Source organism: Perna viridis, chromosome 5 (assembly GCF_037379345.1).
Source record: "Perna viridis isolate PV_CMFRI_1.1 ecotype Kerala chromosome 5, ASM3737934v1, whole genome shotgun sequence".
In the NCBI taxonomy this organism is placed as follows: domain Eukaryota; kingdom Metazoa; phylum Mollusca; class Bivalvia; order Mytilida; family Mytilidae; genus Perna; species Perna viridis.
In genome coordinates, this window is record NC_142449.1 from 14,697,226 (window position 1) to 14,717,140 (window position 19,915).

At 33.6% G+C, this 19,915-nt stretch overlaps 1 protein-coding gene across 3 annotated transcripts; it reads left to right on the forward strand.

Annotated features, from left to right (window-relative positions):
• The first annotated feature begins 3,810 nt into the window (after positions 1-3,810).
• LOC148616177 (uncharacterized) lies at positions 3,811-19,733 on the forward strand. Of its 3 annotated transcripts, XM_088582943.1 has the most exons (11): positions 3,938-3,954; positions 5,214-5,284; positions 5,899-5,944; positions 9,302-9,347; positions 13,648-13,769; positions 14,201-14,284; positions 14,555-15,488; positions 16,618-16,786; positions 17,231-17,369; positions 18,329-18,498; positions 18,808-19,733. In XM_088582943.1, the coding sequence occupies exons 4-11, from the start codon at positions 9,314-9,316 to the stop codon at positions 19,568-19,570; spliced, it is 2,415 nt and encodes an 804-aa protein (XP_088439069.1). In that variant the 5' UTR covers positions 3,938-3,954; positions 5,214-5,284; positions 5,899-5,944; positions 9,302-9,313; the 3' UTR covers positions 19,571-19,733. The 3 variants fall into 3 exon arrangements, with proteins under 3 accessions (XP_088439068.1, XP_088439070.1, XP_088439069.1); XM_088582942.1 differs by lacking the exons at positions 3,938-3,954; positions 5,214-5,284 and adding an exon at positions 3,811-3,923; XM_088582944.1 differs by lacking the exon at positions 5,214-5,284 and having other exon boundaries at positions 3,923-3,954.
• The last annotated feature ends 182 nt before the right edge of the window (positions 19,734-19,915 follow it).

Genomic DNA, 19,915 nt, shown 5'->3' on the forward strand with positions numbered 1-19,915 from the left:
AATGTTAAATTATGTCAAGTTAAATATTTTATAGTGTTAGTTAAATTATTTGACTCAAAAACCTTTATTTTGGAATAAAGTAGTTTAGTTAAAAATTAAAGTATCTTTCTATTTTGAGTATGATAGAAAGATAAAGGTGCAATGGGCGGTGATATTGATGATTACAAGAAATATAAGCTATTTTTCGAACTCAACTATAAAATATCGATATTCATTTCGTCCCTCTACTAAGTTCAACCCCAATAAATATGAAAACTAGAATTGGTAGCAAGGTAATGTAATGGTAATGCTTTAATGCATCGTCTCTTTGTTAGGTGACCATACTATATTGTCGATAGTATTCCAGAAAAGGAGATATTTTTACTAATTACTAATTGTTAGTATTAAATAGTCCTTGAGTCTGTGTTATTTAATTACGCCAAAAAAAAAAAAAAGCCCAATAAACCACTTTTTTCTCCGAATTAAATATGAAGATCAATTTAGTATGAATTAATAACGATCCAAAGAAAAATATTTGACATATAAATTAATCTGTTAGCGGTATACCCGAAGAGACCGTCGTTAAATATCGATATTCAAGTTGTCTGCTTGTTTTATAATAGACGCATAAATGAAAGAAACCTGTGAGAAAATAGTCACCAATCCTACTCCTACAACGCAAGAGGTTGGAATTCTTTTCCTTCAATTGGATAGCAACAAGTTAGAAAATACCACCCAAGACAACCTCCAGCATATATGATATCCATTTAAATCTTCGCCCAATATTAGTATACGAATCAATGACTTGATTAAAAAAAACCAAAGCAGATTCTGTTATCTCTTTATATGTTTCTTCCACTTTCAACAAGGAGTTTATGATTTATGAGTTGAAATTTACAAAGCATTGCAATATTTTTATCATTCAGTATATCAAAATATGTTTTAATACCATAATCTTTTTTAAATTCGATGTTTTAGCACCATTTTCAATATTTGAATACCAACTTCGGATAAAGTGGTCATGAAGAGTTTTTTTTAACAGTACATTTTAGCCATTTACAGCTAAAGACAAATTGATAGAGCCATATGTAATGCAGGCCATATTCATTCAAAATGTTTTCAATACTTTTAAACCAAGATTACGAGAAAATGTTGTGTTTGTTAGGTTGATTATCAGCTTATAAGCAATAGTACTCAACGATCTTTTCTCTGGACCGTTCAAGATTTTCATCCAAAAGAAAGCATCCTTACTTTAATATCTAATTATAAGACTAAAGGAGATCTTCCTAGTTCCCCATATACCAAGAAGCTAGGCGTTGCTGATTTAACTCGAAGTAGAAGTTTAAAAAAATTCAAATAGATTTCTTTTTTTATTATTTCATTATTACCAAAGCCCCATACATGTACTTCACAATAATACAGTAGGATTCGTTTGACGAGTTTATCAAACAGATCCAGCTACAATTTAATGGAAAGATTACGGACTTTCTCCTTTTCAATAGACTTTACATGGCTTATTTGTCTTTTTCAGCAACATGAAGTTTGCAGGTTTTAAAGTTTCCACTCTTCGAAAAATTTACACCCAGGTAGTAAAAGTCATTTACGATTTCTACAGCAAAATTGTTGTAGACAAAACTGATATTCTTTGGTTATCTTTTTCACCAAAAGATTATTTTTATTTTTTTTTTTTTTTCGTCATTAAATCTTAATTTCAATGTATTACAACTCTCGTTAAATTTGTTCAATGAGTATTGCAGATCACTTGCCGATTCAGACATAATGACAGTGTGGTCAGCATATAAGATGACAAAAAGTTTTAAAATAATTATTATTCCTTTCCAATTGTACTAGTTACTGTATTTCAGCCCATAACATTTTTGTTAATAAGATAGTTCCCGAGGCGAGATAATTCAAAAATAAAGAAATTAGAACTAAGTAAGATTTTCACCCTGACGCACTCTTATTTCACATGGGAAATAGTCTGATTTCTGACTATTGTAATTTATACAAGATTTGATGATTTTGATACATATTGTGTATAACTTGAAACATTGTTAAGTATCTTTTTTTTTGGCAAAGGGCGGCTGTCTTAACGGTATCAAACGCCTTTCCGAAATCTACGAATGCACAAAACAGATTCTTTTTCAATAAATTTATGAACTTCAAATAGAGAATGAAGAACAGAAATATTGTCATCGGTGGAATATCCTTCTTGGAATCCACATTTTTTTTCTTGATCAAGAAAGATTTACCCTATTAAGCCTCCCATTCAGTACAGACGTGAAGAGTTTTCCAAAGCAGCTTATTATAGATATTGGTCTGTTGATTTTTGTATTATATATATCTCGTTTGTTTTTATTATAGTTCCCACTAGCCACGACTCTGGTATTTTACCAGTTTGTTTGTTTGTTTGTTTGTTGGGGTTTAACGTCCGAGCAGCAATATTTCAGCTATACTCAGACTATGAACATGAAATTGATGATAAAATAAACATGAAATGAAAAAGGGATGGGACACAAGGACAATGGGATCGACAAATTTTGATTGCCACTGGAAATAGGGAGAGGTGGGTAGGGTCGGGCAATTTAGCCTCTTGTGGCGGAGCCCTATGGTTCGTACTCCGGGAGAATACCACAGTAGGGTTCTTTAACGTGCGAGGAACGTGGCATCTTTCCCAACACGGTGCACCACTATGGTTTACGGTAAGATTTTCCGAATTATAGCCTGACAACCCCAGCATGTAACACGCCAGGAGTACCCCGTTCCACCACCTGGGGCACACATCCCAGTTGCTCTATGGGCAGAGCATCTTAGCCCCCGGCTAGGATTCTGAGCACTATTTAGTCGCCTTTTACGACAAGCTTAGCGCTGCTGCAGGCCTATTCTTTTAACTCCAGGACCTGCACGGGATGGTATTTTAGATTCAAGATTTCAAGATTTCAAAAACCAACTTAATGTGTTTTTCATACATATCAATTAATTTTAGTATCTAAAGTAGCCTTAATATATTCGTTAATTACATGTATACACATCGGCACATGCTTTGTTATTCTTTAAGTTTTTAAAACACTTGTATATTTCTTCCTCTGTGATTGGCAAATTCATTAATGTTTTCAAAATTATTTTCTTCCAAAAAAGACCTTCTATTAGTACCACTGAAGTTATCAGAATTTAAGTCTTTTAAAAAAATCAGTTTCATGCTGTCAACATCGGACCGCTTACAAGAGTCTCGTTCGTGAAGGATTTTCTATAATTCCTTTTAGTCTCCGTATCTATATCCATACGGTTCCTGAAGGTTTTTCTGTATTCAACTTGTGGTTTATTTAGAACACTTTTGTAGTTTTTCTTCCGCTTTTAAATAGTTTGCGGATGTTACAGACTTTTCTTTACTTCGCTTTGGTTTTCTAAACTCCTTTCTTGCAACGTTACATTCATTATTAAAACGAGGTCTGTTTTGTAGAAAACCTCTGAAAATCATCCCATCTGACACAGAATTAACAAAATATAGATCGGCTTCTGTGTTGTGCTCTAATTTTTTTAGTAGTAAATTAATTTCTTCGTTATCTATGTTATTTGTCGACCAGAAACTCCAACATTTTTAGAACATTAGCCTCGTAAGACTTCTTGTTAGATCAGTGTGTTTTTTTTTCAGTTCCCCGTTTTATATAAAAGATCACAAAGTGTTGGATATAATGTCAATTAACGAACAAAACTGTGCAACTATATCTCATTTCTCTTACTTCCCCTTTTTAATCACAATAAGAAACTCATCAGACAATCCCTGTCTGGGAAGACTTATGCCGCGACACGGAAGTGTCAATTAACGATCCAGACAATATATAGGTCAATTTTGGCAGCTAGCTTATAATTACAGAAATGTACAATGTCACCGAACACAGGTGGTGGTGGGGCCGACATGATGAAAATATGTTAAATTCAAAAAGGTAAGAGAAACTGAAGTGTCATATTTCAACGGTAAGTTTCTTGTAAATGGATCATATCATTCAAAATTAGTTATTACTATAACAAACTCCGGAGCATCGGTCTTACGTCTGTCATAAACTATCTAGAAAATGAGAACTTCTTTTAGAATGTCAACAGTTTAATGGATCTACAGAGTAGTCGATTTCTTCATAATTGCTTCCATAATTTGTATTCGTAGAGCTTTATTCACAGGGCGACCCCGGATTATTCGGATGACAATCAGTGACTTTTTATTAAATTGGTAATGGTCGGAAAAGAATTTGTTTTAAATGGGCAATTTCCAGCATTTTCTAATTAGTATTTGAGATTTAATGGCATTTTTTTTTATGACATTCTATATAAAATTCTGTACATAAATTCAATGACTTATGGCCGATGGCCTCTCTTCCCAACCCATGAGTGCCAATGATCACATTCCAACCATCTTGTTGTAAGAGTTCAAATTATCTGTTTTTTACAGAACTGTATTTATAACCCAGAATAAATCATATTTGATAATCAACATTAAAAGGGACTAAAAGAACCTTCAGTTGTCAGAGTCTTTTCTTGTACACATGCATAACCATGTGCCTGCCATGTACATATTCGGTTAGGGACCGGTCAAAATTTATCACCAAATAGGACCGGTGCAATAAAAAAGAGCCCAAATAAAAGTTGCAACGCTATGGCTATCTGACTTAAAAAAAATGATGTCTTATGCAATCCTATGGCTATCTGACTTGAAAAAAAAAATGATGTCTTGTGTCAACTTGGTAAGAAAAAAGTTGGTGTCCTATCATGGTTTTCTTATAAAGTGTAATTAAAAACAAGTATATACACCATTTTTTATAGTGACAATGAAAATATGTGATCAAAAGCATCAGATATAAATAAAAATAGTATAATAAGACAAATGGAAGTATCACTTTGGGACATTCCTGGAATATTGCCCCGTGGAGGTCCGGGTGACAAAAGAATTGGCCTGCAGCAGCGCTAAGCTTGTCGTAAAAGGCGACTAAATAGTGCTCAGAAACCTAGCCGGGGGCTTAATCCATCTTAATCCAATTATAAGCATAATAATCTTTTGCTGTTTCGTTTTGTCTTTTCTGAGTAGTTGCTATGGAACGTTTTTCTTTCAAGTTCAATGTTTCCATATGAGATATGTATTTTCTTGTTAATTCTTCAAAATTAATGAATTTATTACTAAAAGCAGTTATGGCATCATGATTATCACTTTCAATTTAACCTTGATTAAATAGTTTTTTTTTCAGAGTGGCTCTCGGCTGAAAATCTCCAGGTTCTCTAACCTTTTGGTCTACTACTATAGGAGTTTCAGCATGTGGTAAATAGTGTAACTTTGGTAATTTTGTATAGTCTGGATAAGGCCTGGGAACTTGACTGACTATGTTAGAGCCATACTGATCACAGACTTTTGAATTTGAACAAAAATCACAAGATTCTGAATTTTCTGTATTCAAGGGACAGTTCTCCAGTTTCGGTGTGTGTTTCGATGAAATCTGTGATGCATATAGTTGTGCCAGTTACAATGAATTATGTTAAATAGTTGCATTTTCTACTGCATTTACATGTTGTAGACTATTTTTCTTATAATAGTTTTTTTAAAGTTAATAAAAAAATTAGTTCAAAGTATTTGTTCGTAAAAAAATGTAACCTGAGGGTATTATAAGTAAAAAAGTGGTGTCCAAACAAAAGCATTACATCAAAAAAGTATCTGTCCTACTGCTATTTGCGCCGGTCCTATGTGACGATAAATTTTGACCGGTCCCTTATTGTAATATTTTCGAGTTGAGTAGATTCAACGAGCTTAAACCCTAACGATCGTGATGCCTGTATCATATTTTGTTTCATCGCCTGAATATAGCTGAAATATTGCTGCTGTTGAACCCCAACAACCAATCAATCAGTCAGTCAATATTTTGTTTTAATTTTGAACAGAGAAACAGAACTACCTACTTTTACGGAGTTGTACAAATCCATAAGGGTAAGTCATTTTAAAATTTTGCATACCTAGCATATTAGGCCTATATGTTTCAAATATTAAAAAAAGAGAAAAACAGTACGGATATCTCAAAAAAGTTGTTCTAAGTTTTTTCATGTGGCAAGATCTTGCTTAGCGTAATAGGACATAAATATCAACAAAAGCAGGGTCTGATGTTAAGATTGTTCCGGGACAAATGAAAAAATGACAACCAAATTTTATCAATTTTCAAAATGACAACCTAGTTTTCATTTTGGGCAAATTGAAAATCCGACGTTGAAAAGGCCGCTAGACTGACCGACTTGTAAGGTATTTCCTTTTCATCCGAAGGGTCATCGATTGTTATTTGTGACAGGTTATTCGTGCCAATAAGAAGTAAAATCGCCTAGACAGTTTTAAAATTCGTTTGTACATATATGTACATACAAGATACATGCATGGTATATAATACTTGAACCCAGAGATAACTTCTGAATTTTCTCAGATTTTGGTCAATGATCCATTCTTGTGACATGATATGGGTGATTTCAAGGGTTGCCCTTGGCTCCAAAAATTCTGTCGCCAGAAAAATCGCCAACTGCCAATTTTTGTCGCCAATTTTCAGAAAGCGGAGCCAACTTAGGTGTCAGAAAAAAAAACCTGTCCTGTCTTAAAGTGGATGTTCGAGTTACTATTATCAATATGTACACCCTAGAATATGTTTCTTTGGTTGTATGATATCTATTTTACATGTATGTAAAGTGTCAATAAAAACAAAAGTTTTCAATTATATAATTTATTACAATAAAATAAATCTATTTTATTTCATAACAACATAGTATAACATTTAGGTAGAACATTATAACATATATCAGCACCATAATATGAAACGATTACTATACAACATATATACACATGAGATTTAACACATATCATATTAATGTTCTTTTCACTTGAGAATTCTTCGACTCTTTGCTGATGCCCACTTGCTAAATGCTGCATCAAAGTTTAAGTCTTCTTAGTGCAAGCTGAGTCTAATGAGGTTCTGAAGAGATGTTATAGAAAGTTTATTTCTAAGGTCTGTCTTTATGATATTCATCTTAGAGAAACCTCTCTCGTCTACTGTGCTGACAGGTGAAACAAGGAGTCTTTCAGCAGCAATGGCAACAGCAGGGTAGGTTGACTTTAACCTCAATGCCAACTGAACCAAGTCCTTAGCACCTGAATACACATTGAGACTCCTACTGACCTGAACCATAGCAAATGCCTGAAAACTGACTAACTCAGAACCTCATTTGAAAAACACAATGGGTCTATAAGAGTAATCAAGAGAACAAAGTTTCAAGCGGAAATAAAATGAATTTAATCCAGAGACAAAGACCAAACATGGAAACAGACACACGCAACAAAGAACATAAAATAACGAAAAAAGTACATACAAAGTAACAAAGGTAAATAAGCAACTCGGACTCCACTGAAAACTGGAAAAAAATCGTCCTCTGCTTTTCTAGAAAAACCCACAGAGTTGCTAAAAAAAGTCAAGTCCAGGATAGACGAAAGAGGAAAAGATAATTTTGACACATTGAACATAACAGTTTTCATGGTGCAGATGGATTAGATACACCGTAACGCACCGGGACTACTCGACCATTTCCGCACTTTGGATGCAGAAAGCAGAATTTCTTCCTAAAAAATTGCCGGAATTGTAGTCTTACGCGACTTACAGTAGTTCTATCCACAGGTGGCGCTAAAAATTTTGGTTGGATAGCACTAGAAATGAAGAACAACAACTCATCCAAGAATTTTGGCGCGAAGCGAGGAGTTAAGAAAAAAGTAATAGTAAAACATTCAGCCAGTTTAAGTATAATTTTAGAAGATCCATCCGCCTGGTGCCTCCGAGGTTTTCCATTCATGTAACTAGAAAGGATGAGATAATCGGATTGCACCGTGACGATCCACGAGTTCATGATGACGACCATAAAACTTCGGTAGTTATGACTTCAACCTTTTAGAAACATATTAATCCTGTTTTCAGAAGGTTAATTGTGAGAAGTCTAGCGCGATACAAAAAGTCCACGTAGTTTCGGTAAACTCTGGCATAACGTATGGGTTGTGATATGAAAACTCCATACGCAGGTGCTGAAGGGATGTTGCCACAAATGAAAGGAAAGTTGACAATACAGAATGAAAAGTCATCGCATTTGTCGTATAGTTTGGTCAATAGTTTTTTTTACCATCGATCTCTTAGTGTAGACGTGAGGCTGACTTCACAGTGTCTGTAACATTTATCTCAAGTTCTTTGGGGGTAGGTGCGATGTATAAAATTCACGGAACTGGGATTGTTTCACGATAATACGTCATCTATATGGCGGAAACTGGCATTAATGGATTTAGCCAAACGATGTCCTTTCTTTTGATTAGATCAGCCATAAAGTCAGCCTCAAAAGAGTGAAAGAATAGGTCAATTAGTAGAGAAGCACAATTTGTTCCCACTGGAATGCCGACCGTTTGTTGAAAAATGAGTCCACCACACTGGGCAAATATGTTGTCCATAAAAAATTTCAGCATTCTGAAAATATCTTCGGTATACTAGTATTTGGAAGATGATTTGGTATTGTTTTAAGGAAGTATTAATAATCTCTACCAGGAACTATTTATTTGCATCTAGGTACCGTCTGAGTAACAACGAAGTATATTGACTTTGAGTCTGAATTTTAAAATATGGGAATAGAAGTATAAAGACTTGCCAAATATTCGGTTTTAATGCTATTGTATTTGAAAAATAATTTTGAATTGAGATTTTCCAGACAATTTTTCGAATTTTTCACGATCCAAATTGAATTAATACCATTGAATAACAAGTGTCGTGGTAGGTGTGGAGACCCTCTTTGACAGCTGCGGGTATAGAAGTTGAAAGTTTTGAAAGAGATTTAATCGCTGATATATTTTGCAGATCCAGCTATGTAGCGTTGTTTGTATGGATTCTTGTGGAATTTAGGAATCCAGTAGATCGTAATCATCGTCTTTGACAGACCAAAAGAGGATAGCATAGATTATGGTTTTTAACTATCTCTTCTGTAATCTAATTAACGCATTATTTTTACACGAAAAAAAGGGCTTTTTTGTGCATGCCTCCCTATTTTTTTTAGCAAGCATAAGATGTCTAGTTTACACAGATTTTCGTGTTCCGGGTTAGCTTTAAAATTATTGAAGAATGGAAGGTACTTCAGTTCAGAATCAGTTGTCATGTGATGTTGGTTTACGTGCCTTGAGAGTTTGATACTACGACCGATATTTGTGTACATTCGGCAAATCGATAATCGAGACAAAGTTCTATTCATTTTTTAATTGGGAAAAAGTATATATCTGCCTTCATTTCAGGCCAATAAAGACATGGATATGTCCTTGGATAGAACTTTTAGCTGTGGTAAGTGACATTAATTTTATCGGTTTTAAACCGTCTACCACGAGAAAGATTAGTATTTGCTGAATCTTCCAAGGTTATGTATTTGGGTGTTTGCATTCATGCAACTAGCCATTCAAATTCATATATTTATACTTTTTATTTACTAGTTTTCATTTTTTTCTAAATTTTTGTCCGTCGTGTTCAGAAGTTGTAAGCATTCTCGGGCTCACTGGAGATCAGGCTAGTATTTCCAAATCTGGATATAAATTGATAACTTTTGCAGATTCACATATATTCATAACCTTGCATTTTATATAGAACATTAGTCATGGGTTTGTGAATGGCCTATTACATTGACAAACCCACGACTTATATATTGTTTAAAGGTCCTTGTCCTAATATAAATACAACGTAGAAGGTTGGAATTCCGTTCCTCCATACCCCAACGATAGGATGGCACCAAGTAAGAAAATAGCTTGTCAGACAACCTCTAGCACTGCTGGAATACCTGTCCTAAGTGCTAATGATTGTGTAGGATAGGATACCACACCATACCATACCATATTATTTCTCATCTTCAATTAAGGTAGATTATACCTAATATTTCTAGTAGATAGATTTTTCTATTTTTTTTTCTCAAAGATGAGATCGAATGAACATATTATAAAATTTTAATGTATAAAACACAGGACATGTAGGGAACATTCTATATTTCGCCAACTACTAAAATTTGGTAGATACAATTTTTGTAAACATATATAAAGAACACAAAACTGACATTTTTTCATATTTCAAAAAAGAAACTTTTTTCTTATAACATAAATAAAACTAGAATTCCTTTAACATTTCTATAAAACAATTTCCTGCCAATTATCTCTCCTTTGAAAGAATTTTTCCGCCAGTTATTTGCCTTGTACAAATAATATTGGTAATTTTAATGACAAAATTCTTTTAAATTGAGTAGAATATATGATTTTCACATCATTTCAAGCACTGTTAGTAAATTGAAAAAATATATATCTTATGATTTTGCAAGATGACAGAAAAGAATGCTCTGTGAAAAAGTAATCATAAATTACAGTTTGAACATAAACGGTTTTCTCTCAGAATTTTTTAATTTTTAAATCTCCTATTTTCTTTAAGAATGGGATGGTTGCTTTTTTTGTTAAATTAGCAATTTAAAGCATTTTTATTTCATGTAAAATTCGTGATTATTGATCTAAATAAAAACAGTTTACAGTTTAAATCTATATCTATATTTTCTTTTGTTATATACCTATGTTGAAATTTGATTTTAGTGCTATTCTATGTAAGAATCAGGCAGTAGATGAATCATCGTGGGTAAAAAGGACAAATTTTTCCATATAATCTTGTTCAAACTGTTATCTGAAATGAAGAAACTGGTTAAGTGTCAGTAATTCAGGGTCTGCAAATTGCAATTTCCTCATCAAAGGGACATAAATCACTTTCCCCATGGTCTCACTTACCCCTCCCCCTAGGTTTATGCATTGTATGTGCATTATTTGTGTATATTCTGATCAAAAAGTCAAAATAAAGCTAAGATTGTGTACTTTTCATATCTTATTTGTAATTTACTACAAAGTTGCATGAATATTGTTTACAATTGTGAGTAATTTGCCTCCATGCATGTTGTTAGCAGAAAGGCAAAAATGTGGATATTCAGTAATATTTATTCAAGTAAGTTTTGTGAAGAATTTCTAAAATCATCATACCATTAGCATAATGATTTTGAAAGCCTTACTTTCCAATCTTGGCAATGGTATGCCACTTAAGATGTCATATGACCTGGAAATTCACAGTGAAACTTCGAAAATTATTTTTTTAACATGTAAAGTAATGGAAACGTTTGAAGAGATTAGTGAGACCAGAAGCTAAATTATGACACATTTCAGAGAAATACATAATTTGATGAAAATTGCCTTTCCTGGTTGTAATTTCCATTTCCCCATAAATTCAGTGTAGTGATATTGGTAATCTGGCTATATTTTAAGAGGTGCATCATGCAAAATATTGTGAAAAACAACATAGCAACAAAATTTTTATCAGTAAACTGACCCATGACTTGACGTCATCCCTGAAATACTTAATGTCACTGATTAGGAAAAGTACTCAAATGGTCATACAGCACAGACTTAGAATCACACAGTGATGAAATATATATGCTTTTAATTGTTGAAAATATTTTTTTTTCAAAATGATCAATGATATTAACTACTACAACTTCTTGAATTATCATAGATATCAAATTAGTCTGACAAATTAGCTAAAATTGTCATTTTAAATAATTTAGGGAAAACATCAATGAGGGGCATGACATAAAAATGACTATTTATTTTATTTGTAGTCCCATGTCTGATTATGCTAGTTTTGGTCTTATTAGACTTACAATACGGCAAGCTTTCATCAAATGTAAATAAAAGAAAAAAACATAAGACATCATAAATGTTTTTACCACATCAGGGTCAAGTGGCCACACCCATGTAATACCAAAATCACACTGAACTTAGATAAATGCATCGAAAGTGAAATGGATATCAGTCAAGCTGTTTAGGCGGTTTTTTTCTTAGAGATTAAAAGATTTAACTCAGTCTTGGTAAGACTACTATTAGGAGATGCAATTGTAAGATGAAAAATAGTAAGTTACACGGTTTTTAAACGACCGCAAATTATTTTTGTCCTATAATAGTATGGCCATGTGGTCTGCGTTGATGTCGTCCGTTAACGTTTATTTACGATGTTTTGAGTAAACATATCCGATCTCTTTGAAATTTCAATACATTGTTCCTAGGGACACGGTGGAAAGCCATATAGTTTTCGAGGTTTTTGTCCCACCCCATTTGAAAATAAGGTTAAAAGGGGAAAATGGATGTTCTCATCTTAATTGATAGAAAAGTTAATTTTGAATCCGATTTTGATGATTCGGATGTCAATGTCAATGAAATTCTGTTTTATAATCAGCTTTTTGTCTCCTTTCGGCAAATGCGGAAAGGAACTTAGATTTACACTCCGTCTGTCCGTCAGTTTGTCAGTCAGTCTGTCAGTCCGTCAGTCACACTTGGTTTTCCGGACTTTTTTTGTAATGCCTCATCCAATTGATTTCATATTTTGTATATAGTCTTATCATGACAAATTACAAGTTAAGTTCGAATGACATTATGGTTGAACGATTTTTACAGAAGTTATGGCCCTTGGACATAGAAAAATTCATAAAATTTTGTTTTTTTTTTGTTTTAGATTTTTCTTTGTAATGAATTGATTTCATATTTGTTAGCTAATCTTATCATGACAAGTTACAAATTAAATTTAAATATTATTGCGGCAAAATGGTTTATATGGAACTTATGGCCCTTTGACAGAGAAAATTACATAAAATTTTGTTTCATCATTTTGATGCAAATTGCTGCTGTCATTCTAGAGTTATTTGCCCTTTAATTCATAATAACGAAGTTTTTTTCAACTTTCCAGGCGATAGAAAGAGAATGTCTTTATGCAGCTTTCTGTAATGTATAAATGTTATTATCTACTGTAAAATGAAGATCAGGTTTGATTTTGGTGGAATTTGCTTTTGCTGTTCAAGAGTTATTTTCTCTTGAATGTTAAAAAATAACACCATCCTATATAAAAAAAAAAATCTCATAAAGGCAACGAGTTCAAAGGCCGAAAGGGGACACTGTATTGCATCAGCAATACTGTCAGAATGCTTGTTAATTTTTTGTCCGATTTTGTTAAATAAAAAATATTGGATTCCGTATGAAAATCCCTGTCAGCTGTAATGAATCAGATTTCAAATATATCTTATGGTTTGAGTTTTAAGGGCGCAAAGAGGTCTACGCCTAAAATGTACTTTTTTTAAATTTTTTGGTCCGATTTTTATATTAGATTCCGCATGAAAAGTCCTGTATGCGTTTTCAATCAGATTTCAGATACCTCTGGAACGGTTTTCGAGTTACAAATGTGTAAAGATCGAAAGAGGCCACGCCCCCAAAAAATCGACTTTCTAATTATTAGTCCGATTAATCCGACTTTTTTTATTTGATTCCTTATGAAAAATACTACCTGCGTTTTTCCATCAGATTTACATCTCTTACCATGCTGCGCTTCTCGAAGCTCTACATTGGCATATTTTTTAACCTTAGCAGGAAAGGACACGAATTGAGGTTTCAGTTGGTGGAATATGTTTTATGCTTGACATCAAATATTTATAAGGTGATATGAGTTTAGGCCCTTTAGAGCATCTGGTACTTTGTTGGACTAAGTTTAGTGAATTTTTCCATAAGTTTTTTTTTTCAATTTATTTCAGAATCTACTGATACAGCTTCGGAGATGATGTATGATTCATTTGACCAGGATAACTATCTATCAGAGTTAGAGGATGCCTGTTTCCTAGATGATATTACAGAGGATAATGACACAGCTAATCAGGTATGATTATGTGTTAAATGATTTTATCTTTGATAACAAGCTATAGATCGACTGTGCTATACGCCCTTTGGTAGTGTGAATGTCTGTTTGTGTATCTAAAAAGAAGATGCACTTCAAACACTTTTCAAATATAAACACTTAATCAAGAAACTCGATGGGAGACCGGTTTTTAAGATAGGCATATGCAATAATATATCTGAACCAAAATATAAAATTTAAAACTCGAAAAGACAGCTTCATTCCTTCAAGAAAAAACATTTTACTTTAAAATCACTTGAAGTTCGTATGGACGAACGTACAGACAGTGATTGACCTTAACGCGTCCGTCTTAACAGACGCCACTTCAAAATATCAATCAACAGATGAGGGCAGTACAGAAATACATAAATTTTTAAAGATGAACACCAAATACATGTTTATTACTTTTGCAGATGGGAGACTTCGAATATATCTTCTGGTTGAAGAAACTGGCTGATGTCATAGGATCTTGTTATGAGGGCGGTCTTCAAAGTGAGGTACATATGTATTATACTAATAATTGTTTTTTAAACTCATCTTGGAACATACAATGTTACATAATCAGTTATCAGCAGCTGCTAAACTCTCTATAGACAAAGTACCGATATCCATAATTCGGTTGGTGTATTTGAAAAACGTTTTAATGGTATAGAATTAAACCTTTCCTTATGTATTAGTGATATTTCAAAAGAATATAGCATCTGTATTTGGTCCAAAAATGTGCTCTTACAAATTGAACTAACTTGACATTTATAATTTTTATTTAGCTGTCAACTGTGACAGGAGCCATTGATTACATGAAGTACCTAATTTGGTATTTAGAAGAACGGACCAACACCAAAGCTTCTCCACAGAGTATCTGCAGTTTCTCCAGTATTGACCCAGATTTCTCTCCAGAATGCATTACTAACGGAGACTTAAATGCTTCATTCAGGAGGAAACTTAGTTTTGGGGATGATGATCATAACCTATACCATGATACCAAACAGGAGCTCGACTTAAAAGTTTTCAGCAAAGTATTTGATCCTCATGATGTACTGAGTCAACAGAACTGGAGATATGACGAAGACAGCAAAGATACTATAGTTCCCAATGAATTGAAAGAGTTTAAAGATGACAGAGGTGGTATTAGTGACATGAGTTTTGCAGAAGATGATAACGGGGCACATGAATGGGAAACAGAACATTCCATATTTCTTAAGGGGGAAGATGCCAACTGGGGTTTTGTTCAACAGGAAACACCGACCATGAATAATGAAATATACTCATCCTTACAACAAATGTGTCTGTCCTTTGAAAATGATAGTAATGATTCGTTTACTAAACATACCTTTGAATTGCCTGAAAGCGACGAACCTACAGATGAAGACATTTACCGTTACTATGTCAACCAGTTCCCAACACTGTCCGACATTCTGATGAATTACTGTAGTTCAGAAGAAAGTCCAAAGTCTGAGAAGAAAAAGACTCAGAGAAAACCAAAGTTAAAGAAAAAACTGAAAGCCAAACGGAAGCTTATTAGAAAAGCAAGTGATGGGTCTTCTATTAAAGTGTCGTGGTCATCCAAAAAGACCCCTGCAGAACCAGACACTTCAAAGACAAATTTCAAGTCTTCAAATCTAGATAACACACAAGTAGCTGAAGTAGATTCCACAACAATTTCACCAGAAAACAATAAGAAGACTATAAGAAAGTTGAAAAGTAGGTTAAAACATTAATCCTGATAGTTCATCACATTTTAATCAAATCTTTTAAGAATTTGACATGAAATGAAAATTACGATTGAATGCCAAAAAGAAGGATATATTAAGTTGAGTTTCATAATCTATATTATTGGTAAGTAACTCATTGAATTGGAAGGCACTAGTTATATGATTGAAACTAGTTTAGACTGACACTAAGTACCAGTCCATATAAAATTCAGACATTGTCAATGGTAAATTGATTCATGGTGTGGAAAAATCCGCAGATCAAACGATGGTTTTTCAGTCTACCTATGATATATGTTTACATAATAATCATTTCTGTATTCAGATCTGCACTTTTGAGAAAATCATACTTTCATCTCATTCTAAAATCATCAAAATGGAACAAACGAAGAACGGTAACTCTTGCAAAGTACAAATTTCAAGTACAATCTAAATAAATTTTTTTCTCAAAAGCGCAACAACCAAACGAAAATGTGATCAGTAACTGTTTCTGAACAAGAAATGAAACGAAAAAAAAAGAATTAGGTCGTTTTTTTTACATGCTTGAATCACCTTCTGTCTGATATAATTTATAAAGACTGCTACTTAGTAAAAATAATCTTCCTGGTTTATCAACCAAATCAAGAACGATAAATCTTGCGCAGTGCCAATTTCATATACGATTTACATATTTTTTATTATATCGAAGTGCAACAGTCGAATGTAACGAACTAAGAACCCACTACACCTCTCCATCCTCATATATCAGTATTTCTAGTAGGGATCTCTCTTTCGCCCCATCATTCTGGACTGTTACCTTCCCAGTAACAGCAACAAACCACACAACTGCAAATCCTCTGGCTAAGCATTATCTATGAACAATTTGTTTTATGAAAAATTTGATGCAGGATAATTTGCATGCAAATAAAATAATCTAATATGATAAATTAATATAATTTTTCATAGTTCTAGATAGTTTGAGAACAAAAAACTGAAATCTACGAATTGGTTAGGTTTTGGAACATACTTGATTTGAACCACCCACATTTTTATTGGTACAAACAACTACAAAATTCTTTTAATTTTGATGCTGTAAAAAAGAGAATAAATGACACATCATCGATTTTAATCGCTATTGTCAGTTAAGAAACCACCCGGCCCAAGGCGTCCGAAGAATGGTTTTATCAGATTTACCATCGACTACAGGAAAGTCATAGCAGAGAAACACCCAAGTCTAGACAACAGGGATGTATCTAAAATGTTAGGACAAAAATGGCGGAAGATGACAGCGGAGGAACGGAAACCATACGAGTTAGTATTAGATTGATAACTCGTATTAGATTGATTATTGATGTATGTGGTTAGATATTAAAGTTTTTCAAATCATAATTTCTTAGCAATCTTCTGCATTATTTGTTAACTGATTGACACACAACAGCATTATCATATATTGGGAAACTCCAATTTCTAAGTCCCATTCGATCAAGTTGATACAAATATCTGTAACAAGTACATATTAGAAATAAAATTTCATTTAGAAAGGCTCATTTTCTTCATATTTGATTCGTGTATCGCAGTAAAATTCTACAAGCAGAAAATTATTACTATAACACGTTTAGCTAAAGATTGAACCAATAATGAATACCCCTACCTTTATGCATTGAAAGCACTGTTGTTTGCATGTGACACTGGTGTAACACCATTTTTCTTACTACTGTATGTGCATTTTGCTGTTATTTGAAGTTCGTTTTACAGAGAACAATTTGCTCACGACCTTGAAGAAATGAAAAAGGAGAATCCTAACTGGAAATATGCAGCAGATAAAAAGTCCTCTCTGGATGAGGTCGAACCTCTACCTAGTCGGTTGAGACCACGTGATAAACTCAAGCGGAAGGTTTCAAGCAAAACTATTCATGATTTGATTCTTTTTATTTCAGTAATTCATTGAGTTGTAATGTTATTTAGATCTCCATTCCAATTTATGGGAAATAATGAACTACATTTTTTCCGGCAATATTTAACAAATAGAGCATGACGAGGAAATTTGACAATATACTAGTTTTTGGTTTGGAGTCCATTCATCCACATTCTGGTGGCATCAAATCATAAAATAATTTGTCAGTCAACCTCTAACATTCCTGGTGTGGATTCGTACCAATTAATTGAAAGGTCGATTTAAGAACCTTTCAAGGGCAAATATGTTCCTATACTCGAATGAAATTGTCCTGAATGTTTTTCAAAGTGAACTGTATGAAAAATTGTAAAATAACTGAAGGTAAGGTTGATCTGAAAGGTTTCCAATCAAATATATTTTTGACTTTAATATAAGGCAGCCTTGAAATCACTTGACTTGAGAAGTATTTATACGGAGATTTATTTTACTTACTGTGTTGTTCTGCATGCTTGTTTTGGTTACAATTGCATCAGTTGTATTGCATGCTTTAATTTTCCAGTTTATGTACCTAAATACATTCAGGTTGGACAAATTTCATGGTATGTTTGTACACTCGTGTTTTGCGAAAATTCGATCACTAAATTAATTATTTGCTGTTATAACTTATTTGGTGTCTCTGATTATCTGCTGGTATTATTTTGCAAATAAAGATGATGTCACCAATGTATTCATCAGCATGTTGCACCTATTAGTATTGTATCTAAATGTACATATTGAATTGCAAAGGATTTGAAATCCATCAGGCAAGTATCTTTTATTTTCAAGGATTATGCACTGAACACTAGGCTTGAAAATTATTTTGTTTTTCGTAGATCTTTTGATCAATGTGCAGCAGGTCATTAACATATTTGAAATATTCATATTTTAAGGGAATGACAGACCATTTTGTTTCTTTTCAGTTTTCGCCATATCTAATAAAAACATCATCAGCCAAGAAAAAACGCATTGACACGAAGGAGAAGTGTAGAACTAGGCGGAAGGGAGCCATCATGAAGTGTACAATCTGTTCGAGGTATCATCAGATATATGGTGTACCTAACAAGAATCTACAATCCTTACAGTCAATCTGGTATGTTCAGCACTTGTACTTGGAAAGTGTAATTACTAATTACGTTAAAGCGATTTTAGTCCTGATTTTATACAGAACCTGGCTAAGTACAATAGGACGCACTGTGGTAACAAATGTCTGTGTGTCCTGAGTAATCATGTTGAATCCTGTATTGAAAATACTTGGTGTGTTTGATTTTTTTTCTTCAATTCTGTGTGATATACTTCAATATTTAATGCAATTTTTATTTTTTTAGTAAAATATAGTTAAGTTTTCTAAGTCCATTAGAACTGATGGCAATCATTTGCTCTATTTTGTATGTTTAACTAGGTTTTGTGGGCTAAATCCGGACCCTAAATACAGCACGTGTATCCCTAAGAACGAACCGGAACCAGAAAAGAAAATGGTGACTCTATCACAAGCTGTTACCATAACAACAAGTGGACCCTTTACCTCAGTTGTATCTAGATCCTCCAACAGTACATCTAACAAATTGTCTGACAGACAATCAAACAGGCAATCAATGGTTCTTGGAACAAACACTAATAGTCACGTGTCTCGCACTAGTTTGTCGTCTCTTAGGACACAGATGACAATTTCTCACAGAATAGCTCCATTGAAAATGAATCACGTGGTTACATCTGGTTCAGAGAATTGTCCACGTACAACTTGTACAACAACTGTTTCTGCCAATAATGCTCTACAAGCCAATAACAGATCACTTATTACTTCAACTGCTAGCAGCGTCGCCGTGTCTCCTACCAAACTCTTGCTGCAAGCATCGTCGAAAATTCCGTTATCGGTGCCGGCAAGTTACCAACCTCCACCGTCGACTGTTGGTAACTTGATGGGGAATTGTCAAACACTGATATCTCTCTTCCCCGTTGCAACTCAGCTACCACATAATTATAATCTAGCAGAAATTACGGTTCAGAATAATACTGGTGTTACTAGTACCAGCTCAGCACGTACTTCAGCTGTTTCTCCGCACATTGCAACTACAGGATCAAATATACCTGTTACTACCGGTCAGGCATATATTACCGTCATCCCTAAAGCCATCTTTTATTCCTTGTCATTGAAGAAGTTGTAAAGACCTAAATGCATTATTGTTTCATGTAAATGACGTGTAGTGGGTTCATACTTGAAGGAAATTTGAGTGAAGCAATTATGTGCAAGAAATCGCTTATGTTACTTTTCATAGATAAAATATTTTGTAGAATTGAATTTTGGCTTAATAATAAAATTTGATTGATCATCGTATATTTTTTATACCCCAGCTCACCGAGGTGGTGGTATATTGGAATTACCTTAGCCGTAATTCCGTCCGTCCGTCTGAATTTCATAACAATTTTCACCGCTCCCAATGAATGGATTGATTTCTTCGGCGTGTGGCTTCATACAGATGGGGTGGTTATATGTTGTAAGAAATTTTGGT